General features: G+C 46.6%; 1 protein-coding gene across 1 annotated transcript in view; it reads right to left on the reverse strand.

The window, feature by feature from the left end:
• Positions 1-13,968, reverse strand: part of NEDD4 (NEDD4 E3 ubiquitin protein ligase) — a 94,249-nt gene that overhangs the window by 9,302 nt on the left and 70,979 nt on the right. The window contains exons 15-24 of the mRNA XM_084752891.1: positions 11,029-11,109; positions 10,733-10,787; positions 10,583-10,641; positions 9,550-9,615; positions 5,678-5,907; positions 4,196-4,317; positions 4,026-4,096; positions 1,641-1,736; positions 1,207-1,280; positions 795-855 (exon numbers count right to left, since the gene is read on the reverse strand). Coding sequence (XP_084609017.1) covers positions 795-855; positions 1,207-1,280; positions 1,641-1,736; positions 4,026-4,096; positions 4,196-4,317; positions 5,678-5,907; positions 9,550-9,615; positions 10,583-10,641; positions 10,733-10,787; positions 11,029-11,109 — 915 coding nt within the window. The remainder of the gene's footprint in view (positions 1-794; positions 856-1,206; positions 1,281-1,640; positions 1,737-4,025; positions 4,097-4,195; positions 4,318-5,677; positions 5,908-9,549; positions 9,616-10,582; positions 10,642-10,732; positions 10,788-11,028; positions 11,110-13,968) is intronic.

Below are 13,968 nucleotides of genomic sequence, written 5' to 3' on the forward strand. Positions count from 1 at the left end.
CGTGAGTGCGTGTGACCTGATTGGTTCTCTTCTGCTGAGGCCTCCTAAAGTGTGTGGGGCAACAGGGAAGAGGAGGGGCAGTAAGAGGCACTGACGGGGATGCTCAGTGTCTACTTTATACCATTTTCACGTGTGGTGCTCTACCTTTGCATGTCTGAGTATGTGTGGGCACTTATGTGTGTGTCGGGGGCTGGAGGCTGATGCCTAGAATCACCCTCAATTGCTCTTCCATTTTATTCATTAACTCAAGGGCTCACAACCAAACCCAGAGTTCACTAATACGACCAGTCTGGATGGTGCCCAGCTTCTACCTTCCAAAGCTGGAATTACAGGTGGGCCGCCACACCCTCCCGGCATTTACGTGGGTTCTGGGATTAGAACACTTGAATAGCAAGCACCCTGGTGGCTCAGTACCTCCCAGCCTCCACGGTGTTTGTTGCGCAGAGTGAGCACTCCTCCAGTAAAACTGTGTTCATATAAATATACGCTTAAGGGGCTGTGGAGATGGCTCAGAGATTAAGAGTACATGCTGCTCATGCAGAGGACCCGACTTCGTCTCCTACCACCGTGTTAGGTGGCTCACAACTGCCTGTGACTCCAGCTCCAGGGGACCCTTTACTGGCCTCCGCGTGCATGTGCATATTATTTTAAAAACATAAAATTTAACTAAAGACATACTTTATAGAGCCGGCCACATCTTATTTCTCTCAGATGCACTAAGGCCCAGCACTTGAAAGTTAAGGGGGGGGGGTCCTTTGCAGTTAGGGGACAGCAAGGGAAAAAACACAGTGTACCTCTTTAAAAGCAGCCATTTGCTTCTGGATTCGGTTCACAAATCTCCACTGTATCACAAGGCTGAAAGGAGAAAAAAGTAAAACAAAACATTTTTTTCCTCCACACAAATCAAGAAACAATTTTAGGGTATGTTTCTTCCACTTAGGAAGAACAGAGAGACTTGCTGGGCCCACGGCAAACACTGAACAGAAGCACGGGGAACTAAAGTGTGTTTTCCTAAGACCGAGATTCTGGCATGGGGGAAGAAAGAGCAAGCAAAGGAAAATCTCAAACAAAACAAAAAGAAGAAGAAGAAGAAGGAGGAGGAAGAGGAGGAGGAGGAGGAGGAAGAAGAGGAGAAGAAGAAGAAGGAGAAGAAAAAAATCAGCACAGGATTATTTCTAGGAAAATACTTAGAAATAAAGTACTCACTAAATATACTCCTTTTTGTTTTTATTGGTGACAACAATCTCCGACCCACCAGTTTTCAGTTCATGTTGATGTGTCTAAATTAAAAAGGACATGTTAGTTTAGTAAGGAAAATGGAGAGGTGGGTGTGTGTGTGTGTGTGTGTGTGTGTGTGTGTGTGTATGTGTGTGTGTGTGTGTGTGTGTGTACACATATGGGTCACACCAGAAGCCTGGTGTTTTAAATTAAATCAACTCAAAAGAAAACTTAAATATTACTTCTACTAAAATAAATACGGAATCAGTCAAAGGTCAGTGCAGGTGGAACTGCTGCCTGAGAAAGACAGCTTTGGCTTCCAGAAAATAAGTGCACAGAAGCATCCTGGGTATGCACTGATGCTCACATTTAGGTGACAGCATCAGTTTTGCAAATGATGTAGTATCTGAAAGTCCACAGACCTGTCCAAAAAGTTCCTCGTCTATAATAAATCTGAGGTCCAGCTCTGTCGGGTCATTTTCAAGAATCCATCGCAGAGAACTGTAATATTCACTATCCTAGAAGGGAAATTACACTTGAATTAATGAATGAATCAATTAGCTAATTAATTTTACAGTGCTGGAATTAAACTCAGGACCTTGTACATTCTAGGCAAGTGCTCTAACACTGAGTTATACCCCTAAGGGGAAAAAAAAATCTGTATATACAAAGATAGCTGACCATCCATGATGGCTACATTGATGGGCTGGTACCTGACCGTCCATGACGGCCACTCTGATGGCCTGGGGTGTATTGTGCTTGCTTCCCAAGATGCGAAGGCCAGTGTGGATCCCCAGAGTCCATATGAAAAGCTGGGCACAGGGCACACACCCGCCAACCCAGCAACAGGGCTGTGGATGGCATGTGAAATGTCTGAGTTCACTACCGGCCCAAACAGAAGCTTCAAATTAAACATAAAATCTTAAGCAACCCACACAGTGACTGTGTGCTCTTAGGGTTTCCAAAGAATCACTCTGGGGCTGGGGCTGGGGGCTGGGGCTGAGCTGCTTGCGTACTTGCTAACATGTGCAAAGCCCTGAGTTTGGTTCCTAGAAAAGCCTAAACCGGGTGTGGTCGGTGCTCCCAGCGTGCAGAAGATAGAGGCAGGAGACGCCGAAGTCACCTACACAGTGCGCTTGAGAACAGCCTGTGCTCCACAAGAGCCTATTGCAAACAACCTCAAAAAGCACAACCAAGAATCAACTGGGGCCTGGAGAGATGCTCAGTGGTCGAGCTGCTAATTGCAGAACGCCAAGGTTTAATTTCTAGCGCCTGCACCATGGCTCACAACTATTTGTACTCCAGCTTCGGGGGACCCAGCATTCTGAGGGCACCAGGCACGCACATGGTGCACATACATGCATGCAGACGAAACACTAAGATGCATAAAATAAAAATAAATAAACCTTAAAAAAACAATCATACTGTTTGTAACTGACCTTGGGACCTACATGCACCCACCGGCAGCACACATGACACTTGGTCTTTGGGCTTCTGTTTCTTTACAGGAGCCCCCCGCCTCCCCAATGCTCTGGCTTTGGAGAGCTGGCTTTAAACATTCACCATTCATCACAAACAACCATAACTTAAAAGCGGGACAGATGGCTAACCACTATACGGCAGAGGTCTAGCAAGATGCCCCGGTGGCACAGGGCACTGCCACCAAGCATGAGGACGCAGTCAAACGCCGGGACCCACATGGCGGAAGGAGAGAATGGCCCCTACAAACTGTCTCTGATTGCCCGGTGTACCATGGTACACGCTCCCCCTCCAAACAAAAAAAATGTATTAAAGCAAATATGTAAATTTACAACTTTAGGAGAACGCTATCCATGGGGATGGCTCGGTGGGTAAAGGCACCTGCGGCCAACCTGGAGAGCGGACCGCAATCCCTGGAATCCACAGGACGGCGGGAGAAGTGACTCCCTCAGTATGTGGTGCCCATGCACACACACAGACAAAAAATATGCAAGTATAAAAGATAAACATGAGACAATTCAGCAGAAGGTGTAATTTGCGGCGCGTGAAAAAGCTAGGATGTACCGACGGACACAGGCGTAGGAATACAGTCAGTGTGTGGTGGACACAGGGATGAGAGAGGAAAAAGGCCCATCGCAGAAAAGGCGGGCAGTGGATATGCAAGTATTGACTGCAAAGCTTCGTCCAGTCTACGAGATGCTGGAAAACGTCCACTTGTGCATTTCTGTGTGTGACTGTGTGGTGTGTGCAGGGGTGGAGCGTGCACTCCCCGGGCTCACATGTCCGCTGCGCTGCTCTGTCACTCTCCGCTTTATCCCGCTGAGGCAGGGCCTCTGGCTGACCCCGGAACCGAGCTTGTGGGCAGCCAACTCCAGGAATCCTCCAGCCTCCACCTCCCAGAGTGCTGAGGCGGGGACTCCGGCCCTTGTCCTTGCCCAGCAAATGCTACTACCCACTGGGCCACCTCCTCAGCCCTCACTTACGTCTTAAAACATTAAAATGTACTGATTTCTGTTTTGAAAACAAATTATCTGGGCTGTGTGCGTAGTTTGTTGGTACAGCGTGCACACCGCCACCAAGCCCCACTTCTCCTAGCGGCCGAGAGACCTAGCACAGACTCCATGTCATGCAGCATGAGAGAGAGACCTAGCACAGACTCCATGTCATGCAGCATGAGAGAGAGAGAGAGAGACCTACCACAGACTCCATGTCATGCAGCATGAGAGAGAGAGAGACCTAGCACAGACTCCATGTCATTCAGCATGAGAGAGAGACCTAGCACAGACTCCATGTCATGCAGCATGAGAGAGAGAGAGAGAGAGACCTACCACAGACTCCATGTCATGCAGTGTGATCAGCTTCTGGAGCATCATCTTGTAGAAGGGGCGGATGAAAAACCCTTGTAAGAAACGAAATATATTTGAGATGATTATTAATAATAATTTTAAAAAAACCCAGCAACCTCGTATTAAACAAAAGTTTGCTTCTCGATGCTAACCATCCAACAGCTTGCCATGATAAACGGCCATCCCAGCCACGCGGCCAATGAACTTGAAGTACGAGAGGTGGTCTTCGTTACACAGGCCTGAATTCGGATTTATCTGGAGGGTGTAATTATCCCTGCGAAGACAAACCACACTTATGTCATCCTTTCAATGTTTCATAGAAAAAAAATTTTATCTAGGCAAACATGAAAATTTACCCCCTTCTGTTATTTTCCTCTATTAAAACCACTGGATCTGTCAAAAGGCGGAAATAACCCCAAAGGATAGTAAAGTGGACAGACAAAACCTATCCATTTGTATGTACGAAGGACAAAGAGAAAAGCCTGTCACTTGGTACAACATAGCTGGACTTTGAGAACCGGCTGTTGTACAATTTCCTCTGAACTGAATTCCAATACTTCCTCCTGGAAGGAGGGAGGGGCTTGTAAGACTCAGGAAGTGGGGCTGGAGAGACAGACTACAACAGTGGAGTGTAGAGCAACTGCTGCTTTTGTAGAAGACAAAAGCTGGGTTGAATTCCCAGCACCCACATGGCAGCTCACAACCACCTATAACCCCAGCTCCAGGGAGCTGTGCTTTCTTCTGGCCTGTGACGGTACTGCACACACGCCAAAACCTATCACACATTACAACTGTGGGGAGAAGAGAGGCTGACCAACTGAGCTACCTGACGTCATGCAGGGAACTCCAGGGACATAACCTTTGTGGGCCCTCACTCGTGCTATGGAGGGCTTTCTCTTACCCATCTGCCTTTGAGTCACCCACACTTCTGAAAGTAACTCATGCAAGCCCATTGGTTTGCCACGCTGGGCTCTGGCAGAAACTCTCTGCTCTGGGCGAGCGAGGTTTGTTCATGTTTCCCAAGGCAATGTCACTCAGCGTATTCTAAGTGAAATAATCCACACACCGAGGACAAACAAACGCTACATGGCATCATCACGTGTCTAATGTAACTACGGAATAGCAGACTGGTGGCTGACGGGAGCTGGAGGGGAAAGCCTTTGACAAATGCAGACTTATTTCAGGAGGATGGGAAAGGTACAGAGGTCATCAATGCAGAATGTACTTGAAATGCCAGCCAAGTGCGTGCTTACGGAGGAGGGCTGGCTGGAGCTCTGCGGAAGAGGGAATGACTGTGCTATGCAATCCACAGCAGACGCAAACACACACAAAGTTAACACGGTAATTTTCCTGTTATACAACACAATTTTTAAAAAGTCATTTCTGAAACATCAGTTTTAATCCCTGTGTGACATCAATCAGTTGCCTATGCTTCTAACATGCAACCTAGTTTTGGAGATTGTAATCTTCTTTTTCCACCTTCTGTACACGGTCATTTAAAGAACACACGCCAGGTGTGGTGGCCTGTGGCTAAACTCTTAGCTAACCAGGAGGCTGAGGCAGGAGGGTTGCTTAAGTCAGTTCGAGGCTAGCCTGGGCAACACAATGAGACCCGGTGAAAAGGAAGGACTTACGTAGCAGAATATTCAAACAGCCCGTAGTAAGGATTGAACATTTCCTTTGAAATGAGGAAGAACCACTCGCGGGCAACACCTCCGTAGTCAAGCCCCTTTTCCCCATCAAACTCAATCCAGAGGCGAGCCTTGAGGAAGTCTGCTCTCTTCACACCCATAATCCTCCGGTACGAGTCCTCCAGGATGTTCGCGCGGCGAAGTTTCATTTCAAATTTGTTTGGAATGTCATTCTGCAGAGCCAGGGAAGAGAGGCAAGGCTTAACTCAGCCTGATGTTTGCCACAGTCCTTTGCCTTTAAGCCAACCCACCAGGAAGAACCCATGTGGGCGTACTGACTTTTCTTTCCTTCCCCTCCCTGCTTCAAGAAACAGGGTCCACTTCTGCCACCCAGGTCGGCTGTGCACTTGCTATGTAGCTCAAGCTAGCCTAGAGCTCAAGATCTGTTCTCAGCACCCGCCCTAGTCCTGGGCTTATAGGTGTGCATTCCCACACCCAGTTTGGACATATGGCCTTAACATTCTTCTATAGGGGCAGAACATAAGCATTTTCCTTTAATCATTTCTGATTTTAAAAAAAGATTTATTTATTTATTTATTTATTTATTTTGTATACAGAGCTCTGCCTGCTTGTACACCTGCAGCCCAGAAGAGGGCATCAGATCACATTATAGATGGTTGTGAGCCACCATGTGGTTGCTGGGAATTGAACTCATGACCTCTGGAAGAGCAGTCAGCGCTCTAACCACTGAGCCATCTCTCCAGCCCCCATTTCTGATTTTTATGTCTAAAAAAGCTATAGGTGATAAGAATAACCCTAGATGCATTTTGCCAGTAGTCTGCACGATATTAAGTTACAGACAGGTCTGGCCACTCTGCAATCAATGCTCCACCTACTGCAGGCTACTCACTACCTGTCTGTCCTTGTCCTCTGCAGTTGGTGGGCTCATTCGTTCATAACAACACTACAGTAAGCCGCTGCCTCTGTTTTAACATGAAGAAACTAGAGACAACAGAAGCTGAGAAGTCTGGCTCCCCGGCCTATCTCTCTTGTGTCCTATGCCTCGGAGCCAACTGTGACTACTATAAAATGTGTCTGAGCATCTTCTCTCTGTACAGCTGTCATGTGGGTGCTGTTAGGAGAAGAGAAATCCTCAGTCTTCTGTCAGACCAAGAGGGAGCGAGCAGCTCTTAGGAGCATGTGGCCATCTGCTATGGTACTGAGGGACGACAGAAAGCCCTATGGGACTTAACACAAGCAGCAGCCCTCAGAAGTCAAGCAAGCACCACACAGGTTTCCCCCGCTGCCCAGCACATTAAATAATGGTAGGACTAGAAAAAATTGGCTATTAAAAACTAATTACCAGGCCAGGCATGGTGGCGCATGCCTTTAATCCCAGCACTTGGGAGGCAGAGGCTGGCGATCACTGTGAGTTCGAGGCCAGCCTGGGCTACAGAGTGAGTCCAGGCCAGCCAAGGCTACGCAGAGAGACCTAGTCTCAAAAAACAAAACAAAAAATAAAAAACCCTAATTATCAGGCAAATGGTACAGGCCTTGCTCTGGGCCAGGCTCCATAGTGGGGTGAGATGTGGCTGCTTCAAGGACTGGACGGTACAGGGTGGGGGGGAGGGAAGTGCAGATACTGTCAAGTCCAAGCTTACAGAAGCCACCCACGAACAGCTATCTGAGCTCTTGGATTGCCATGAGTCAGGGGCCGCCCTGGGCGCCATTATAGGTTCCAGGCTAGAATGTTCCAAAATTCCAATGATATATTTATTTATATTTAAAATATTTGAGTGTGTGTGTGTGTGGGGTGGGTGGGTGGGTGTGTACAGATCAGAGGTCAATTCCTCAATTGCTCTCTACCATATTTTTAACTTTTTTTTCTCCTTTTGAGTTGTGTTTTTAATATGTAGCCATGGCCAGCCCAGCGTCTCTATGCAGGCAAGGCTGGCTTCCAGCTCATAGGAATCTGCCTGCCCCTGCTTCCCAAGCGCTAACAGTGAAGGTGTGCACCTCTAAGCCCAAGCGCTAACAGTGAAGGTGTGCACCTCTAAGCCCAAGCGCTAACAGTGAAGGTGTGCACCTCTAAGCCCAAGCGCTAACAGTGAAGGTGTGCACCTCTAAGCCCAAGCGCTAACAGTGAAGGTGTGCACCTCTAAGCCCAAGCGCTAACAGTGAAGGTGTGCACCTCTAAGTCCAAGCGCTAACAGTGAAGGTGTGCACCTCTAAGCCCACGCTCCCATCTTTTAAAAGTTGCTTCATTTTGCTTTTTTGAGGCAGAATTCCTCTGTGTAGCCCTTCCTACCCTGGAACTCTCTACGTAGACCAGGCTGGCCCCAAACTCAGACACCCACCTGCCTCTGCCTCCTGAGTGCCCAGGAAGCTCTGGACTATCTACTCATCACTCCACCAAACACTTTAAAATCAGGATGCTTAAAACAATTTCCAGAGTAATTCAGACACAAAACTATCCTTTAAGGTTATCACTGAATTCAGAAGAATTTAAAAGGCCTTTTCTATTTAAAAATTTTTGGGTAAAATAGTATTTACATTTTTTTTTTTTAAAAAGCACTTCATTTTGTTAAATGTGCAAATGAAAAACTCTGGTATCCAAGCCACCATTTTGAATCCCTTGGAAACCTCACCAGCTTGGAACCCAAGAAAGCACAACCCAACACTGCCACTTAGTGGCCATGGTCCTAAACTGTAGGGAAAGGAGGAAGGGACCAGAGCAGGAGAAGACATTTAAAATGTTGAATGGAGTTTGGTGACTGAAAATGGTGTAATGAACGTATCTGGCAAACAGAAGGAAATAAGTAACAATGCCATCTATTTGCAGTCCTGTTCACTATTAATTTTTAACTTATGTAGAAATGTGTTGTGTTTAAAGCTGAAGAAAATGGATGAGTATTAACATTTAACATAGTAAAGTCTCCAACACAAACACAAGGTGAAAATCTCCTGAGGACAAAGACCAAGCCCCAAGAGGGAAGAGACTTAAGCGAGTGTCTCATGAAGCTTTTCTCTATTACGTAATCCAAGATATACACATCCTAGGACTGGAGAGACGGCTCAGCAGTTAAGGACACATTGTGCTTGGCTCACAGTACCCACACTGGGCGGCTCACAACCACCTGTAACCCCAGGTCCATGGGATCTGATGCCTTGGGTCTCCACAGGCAACTGCACTCACACACGCAATTAAAAATACAACTGTTTTGTTTTTCTGAGACAAAGTCTCCCTATGTATCCTTGAACTCACAGATATCTGCCTGCCTCTGCCTCCTGAGTGCTGGGATTAAAAGTGTGCACTATCATGTTCAGCCTTCATGAATAATCTTTTCAAAGCCATGGGCTGGAGAGATGGCTCAGTGGCTAAGAGCATGCACTGCTCTTGCAGAGAACCCAGATTCCAGCCCCCAGGGCAGCTCTTTAACTCCAGTTCCAGAGATCCAGTGATCTCTCTCAGCCTCCACAGGCACCAGACTAGGCACCCATGCTGCGTGTATGCATGCAAGCTGCAAAGCAATTATACTCACTGAATAAAATAAATGCATCTTTAAAAAATAATTTAAAAAAAAATTTTTTTTTTTTTTTGGTTTTTCGAGACAGGGTTTCTCTGTGTAGCCTTGGCTGTCCTGGACTCACTCTGTAGACCAGGCTAGCCTCGAATTCACAGCGATCCACCTGCCTCTGCCTTCCGAGTGCTGGGATTAAAGGCGTGCACTATCACGCCTGACCCTTAAAATCTTCTTTGACACACATTCTCCCCCCCTTTCTTTCTCTCTCCCTCTCCCCTCTCTCCCCCTTTGCCCCCTCCCTCAGCCCTCCCTCCCTCCCTCCGAGTAACTGGTAAGATGCAGGTCACAAACCTGCTTCTTCAGCTTTCTGCGGAAGAACTCGTACTTTCTCTTGTAATCCCTGGAGTAGGGCACTGCCTTTTGTTGAAAAATTTGGGAAAACAAAGAAATTTTAGGTTGTTTTTATTCTAAACAGTATTATAAGCTCCCCATGGACATTTTATGAAAATATATAAAAAGAAATATTATTTGGAAATTAAAATTACATTCGAAGAAAAGTAAATAGAAAACTTAAAACATTTCTCTTTAAGATAAAATTGCACTCAGCAGTCCCCGTGGCTGTAGTTTTCGCCACGCATCCCCTGCCCCCCCCCCCTTTAAAAGACAGTTTCTCTATGTAGTCCAGGCTGGCCTTGTACACACAGAGATTCACCCCACCTGCCTCTGCCTTCCGAGCACTGGCATCAACAGCATGTGCCACCTCATACAATATGCTTGGAATGTGACATGCTAGAGGCTAAATAAGTCTTGCAAGTAGAGAAAATTTAGAAACAAAAACTTCTACTTCTGAAAAGGCTTTATTTATTTATTTATTTATTTTAGACAATGTTTCTCTGTGTAGACCTGGCTATCCTGGACTCACTCTGTAGACCAGGCTGGCCTCAAACACAGCGATCTGCCTACCTCTGCCTCTCAAGTGCTGGGATTACAGGCGTGCACCACCACAATTCACTTTCTCCTTCAACCCCCAGGAGTCCTGTTTCTTACTTATTATTATTATTTTTTAAAGTACACACCAAGATACTAGATACTAATCTAAGATAGAAGCTTTTGAAACAGTTCTGATTAAAAATCTAGTTCAAGGTGTGATCCTGGAGATTACAGGGAGCACTCTCCTGTCACCAGCTGGCTCCTCTCTGGTTTGCCGCTTGGCTTTAGACTGCTGGGCTGAGCAGCCTATTGCCCCAGCCGGATGGCGCATCACCGTCCAAGCTTGCGGCACAGAGTAAAAATGGCTTCACACTATCTTTTCGGAGAAAAAAGTAGGCACGATTAGGAGGAGGCCACCCTTGACCTAAGAGCACCAGGATTCGGGGACACTCACTGGTCCAGCTGTCGCCACATTCTGCATCCGAGGATCTTCCCACTGTGTCTTTTTTATGTCTGAGAGGGAAAAGATAAGAGTTAGTTCTCTTCCTCAGTCCACAACTGAGAACTACAAACAGCTGCAATAGAAAAGCCATGAGGCACATACTGTGATTTATGTAGAAGACTCTCCCGTCTGTGTGAGTTCTTTCCTCCCATCCTGGCTGTAATGAAACATTCATTGCAATTATTTTAGTACCAGGTCATCGATATACAAGGTATTTTAGAAAACAAAACCCAAACCAAAAACCCCTTCGGCATTGTCTGTATGCTTAATTTGCACATTATCATTTTTAACAGATGGCACCAATAGTTAAATGACCATGCTCGCTATAGCTGTTAAGTAACTCCTATGTTCCGAGGCACAAAATGCCTGAGTCAGTCAGGTGAGCTCAGCAAACTTACAGGTAAAGGTCCCAGGTCATTGGACGAGTCGACGGGTGTCTTTGCTTTCATTTGAGCGGGTGTTTTCGATCGTGGATCTTCCTTTATTTGGTTCAGTCATAAATAAAAAACAACACACATACTTTAAAATAACGATAGTCACTGTGCTACGGTTGTTTTGTAATGTTGATAGGTATTTAAAATACTCTTTGGAGTTAGCGACAGCTCAGTGGTTAAAGCCTTTGCCATGAAGAGAGAGGAATGGGGTTTGGATTCTTAGAACCCATGCAAATGTCAGCCAGGCACTGTGACCACTGTAACTCTAGGTGTGGATGGTGGGGAGGGACCCCATCAGCAGGATGGCGAGGGAGGCGTGGATGGTGGGGAGGGACCCCATCGGCAGGATGGCGAGGGAGTCGTGGATGGTGGGCAGGGACCCCATCGGCAGGAGGGCGAGGGAGGCGTGGATGGTGGGCAGGGACCCCATCGGCAGGAGGGCGAGGGAGGCGTGGATGGTGGGCAAGGACCCCATCAGCAGGAGGGCGAGGGAGGCGTGGATGGTGGGCAGGGACCCCATCGGCAGGAGGGCGAGGGAGGCCAACTGCGCAGACAAGCTGCAGGCTTGCGTGACAGAGCCTGCCTTACTGAGTTACTAGAAGAGCAATGGAAGATGATTTCTGGCATCAACCTCAGGCCTCCACATGCATTCTCACACACGCGCTCTCACACACACACACACACACACACACACACACACACACACACACAGATGCAGCACATGCACACATGCAGTATGGACACACGCGTGAGCACACATACACACACGAATACATACACACATGCAGCATGAACACACACATGCATGCATCACACATGTCAATGCACACACAAAGCATATACATGAAAATGGAAAAATAATGAAATAAATAAAATACTCTTATATTTCACTCATACTTTTTGAGACGGGAGCTCACATGATCCAGGCTGGCACTGGAGCCCTGCTCCTCCTGACACAGCCTCATGAGTGCTTCTATTTAACTCCTCCTTCTAGAAGATACTACTAAAAAAATCATCCTTCTGATGGGGGAATAAGGCAACTTCCTAGTGGGGTCAGCACACATGTCTTCCTCTGAGAACTACGCCACCCTCCTGTGAACCTGCTGACAACTTTCTACCAAATCTGTTGGGACCTGAAGTATATCAAGTTTTTCTCTGCACACAAACTGGTGTAAGGTGGCAGCATTAGCGTGGGCAGGTGAGATGGCTCAGTGGTGCTAAGGTGCCTGATGCCAGGCCTGACAACCTGTCCCAGTTTAATACCTGGGACCCAGATGGTATAAGGAGAGAACAGACTCTACAAGTTGTCCTTTAACCTCCACAGACATACTGCACACATGCATGAATACATAAATAGGACCCACATGTGGTGGCATCTGTTTGGGCATTTATCTATCTATCTATCTATCTATCTATCTATCTATCTATCTATCTATCTAAAGGGCAGGTGGGTATCCTAAAAAGAAAAGAGAACAAAGTGCAATTTATTTGGGTTAATTAGTGCATAATTACTTTAACATTACTATATTAGTCAAGTTATTAAACTCCTTTAGATTTGTTTAAGCTATGTTGACCTTTTAAGGTAGTTATTAAGTGACGTATGGTAGCGTACACCTTTAATCCCAGCACTTGGGAGGCAGAGGCAAGTGATATGAGTTCGAGGCCAGCCTGGTCCACAAAGGGAGTCCAAGACAGCCAAGGCTACACAGAACCCTGTCTTGAAAAACTGAAAAAATAGTTATTAAGTCACAAGTGTTACAAGTTTTAAGAACTCTTTTGTTGGTGATGAGCTAAACACCAAACAACTTTAAATTTTAATCTAAAAGTATCAGGACTCAGATGTTCTTTCAGAGGACCAGGGTTTGGCTCCCAGCACCCATGTAGTGGCTCACAACCATCTGTAATTCTAAGTCCTGGGGATCTGACACCCTCTTTTGGCTTCCACTGGTGCACAGGCACGCATGTAGGCATACACATACACATAAAATAATGTAAGTAAATTCTAATAACAATGACGACAGCAACAACAACAACAACAACAACAAAACTGTCTGTCCTGCCTCGCTTCATAAAATCTTTCTGGTAGTATTAATAAATGAGATCTTGAAAGTGCTTTGGAAACAGAAAGTCTCATAGAAAGGTAGAGGATTATTACTAAGAATCTTTCTAAGCCCTTATGCCTAGTGAGCCAAAAACTGGACACAGGAAATAAATATGCACACTTTCATAAAATCTAATGTAACCTCAAAAAGAAGCATAAATGCATTTTTAATACAAATACCATTAAGAGTCCCTGGAGCTGGGGTGCGGCTCAGCCGGGAAGCGCTGGCCTGGGGGGATAAGAGCAGTGGCTGCTCAACCACAGGCCCTGAGTTCAATCCCCAGCACCCACACGGCAGCTCGCACCGGTCTGTAATCCAGCTTCAAGTGACGTGAAGCCCTCACACAGACATGCGTGCAGGCAAAACCTCAATGCATAGAGAATAAAAATAAATAAGTCAATCTTAAAAAAAAAAAAAGAGGTCCCTGAGAGGTAGAGGCGGAGAACCAGGAGTTCAAGTTCTATGGCTCTACAGCTCGGCAGCCTGGGCCACATCAGACCTGACCTCAAACAACAGGAACAAAACAAAAGACTTCTAGATGTAGCTCACTTCCTACTAGGAAAGGCCGACCGTACTAACACACGTGAGTAGAGACAGAGGCAACTGCTGCTATGAATTCAAAGCGAGGAGCGTGGAAGTTACCCAGGTCTGTGGGCTGTGGTGATATGGTCAGTAAGGAAAGGCCTCCTGTTTGGTGCATGGCGAACTTCCCAACCTGTAGGAAGGAATGCCTGCTCAGTGTCAGATGGCGGGTTGGCCTGTTGAGCGGGGTCCCTGGTGGGGAGCTGTGGCTGAGGGCCTG

This window comes from Acomys minous, assembly GCF_964271855.1.
Source record: "Acomys minous genome assembly, chromosome: 13".
Taxonomy (NCBI): Eukaryota; Metazoa; Chordata; class Mammalia; order Rodentia; family Muridae; genus Acomys; species Acomys minous.